Raw genomic sequence first — 1,419 nt, forward strand, 5'->3', positions numbered from 1 at the left:
CCACCCCGCCTCCGGCAGCAAGGAGTCCGCGGAGAAGCCGGCTACCCGGGCCCCAGCGGGGATGCGGGCGCCCCAGGGGTGCAGGGCTACCCCGGGCTTCCCGGCCCTCGAGGACTGGCCGGAGACCGAGGCGTGCCAGGACAGCCTGGGAGACAGGGCGTGGCGGTGAGTTGGGCCCTGTGGCGGGGGAATTCTCCCGGGTAGGAGATCTCTTTGAGGGTGCAGCTTATCCCCCAAAGGCTGGGAGTTCCCCGAGGCCCGCTGGCGTCTCTGAGGCTAGATCCAAGCCCCAAATCAGAGTGGACGGGTGTGAGTGCAGGTGGAGGGATTCCCAACGCCTGACCTGGGAGCACATGGGAGCAGGAGGGGGGGTCACAGGATGCCGGAGTGGCCAACTCTGGCAGCGGGGGGGCTTCCTCCTGAAGGGCCTCTGCTTTCAGGGCCGAGATCCCAGTGACCAGCACATCGTGGATGTAGTGCTGAAGATGCTGCAAGGTGAGGGCAGAGGCAGCAAACCCTCCTCCCAGGTCGTTTCAGGGCATTGCCACCCTTGGGAGCCTCTCCACGTCGACTTGTCTGAGCACCTACCGTCCTGGGCACTCATTCCAGTTCTGCTTCCAGGGAATTGGGAGCCTTGGATAAGTCACTCTGGACCTTTGACCCGCAAAACAGGGCCGGAGGAAGGGGAAACTTAAACGTGGTGCTTTTCTGTCTGCAAACCCAGAGGCCAGGGGCCATCAGTATGCTTTGCCTTTCCTAGTGTTACTGAGTTGACACTCATCTCAGACTTTTCTCTCTCCCTCCCTCCAGAGCAACTAGCAGAGGTAGCCGTGAGTGCCAAGCGGGAAGCCCTGGGTGCAGCAGGAATGATTGGTCCTCCAGGACCCCCTGGGCCTCCTGGGTACCCAGGCAAGCAGGGACCCCATGGGCACCCTGGCCCTCGGGGCATTCCTGGCATCGTGGGAGCTGTGGGCCAGATTGGCAACACGGGGCCCAAGGGTGAGTGCTGTTCTGTGGTGGGAATGAGGGTTGGGCAATGGAGACTTGGCCAACACAGACCTCAGGGCCTAAGCGAGGCAGGCTGACTGGGCAGCTTCCTGATTTCCTTGTCTTTCCCCAGCCCCCTCCCCAGGATGAGATACAGACATTCCCCCATTCCCTCTGTGATGCTATCCAGGGGATGTTCTGGGCTTTCTTCCCAGTAGCAAATTGATGGAAATGAATGTACTATTTTGTACCTTGGGGCTTCAGGAGGCATTGTTTTAATCTGTTTAGTGGTATCCCATAAACATCTTTCCATGTCTCTAGGGATGGGGAAGCAGGTTAGCAGAGTAGTAAATTAGGCAGGCTCAGCCGGGCTCAGTGGCTCAGCCTGTAATCCCAGTGCTTTGGGGGGCTGAGGTGAGTGGATTGCCTGAG

At 59.9% G+C, this 1,419-nt stretch overlaps 1 protein-coding gene across 1 annotated transcript in view; it reads left to right on the forward strand.

Annotated features, from left to right (window-relative positions):
* The window catches only part of COL9A2 (collagen type IX alpha 2 chain), a 15,591-nt gene that overhangs the window by 12,224 nt on the left and 1,948 nt on the right, over positions 1-1,419 (forward strand). The window contains exons 28-30 of the mRNA XM_021716252.1: positions 14-165; positions 441-495; positions 811-999. Coding sequence (XP_021571927.1) covers positions 14-165; positions 441-495; positions 811-999 — 396 coding nt within the window. The remainder of the gene's footprint in view (positions 1-13; positions 166-440; positions 496-810; positions 1,000-1,419) is intronic.

Source organism: Carlito syrichta, unplaced genomic scaffold (assembly GCF_000164805.1).
Source record: "Carlito syrichta isolate Samal-C Ts95f unplaced genomic scaffold, Tarsius_syrichta-2.0.1 Scaffold308579, whole genome shotgun sequence".
NCBI lineage: Eukaryota > Metazoa > Chordata > Mammalia > Primates > Tarsiidae > Carlito > Carlito syrichta.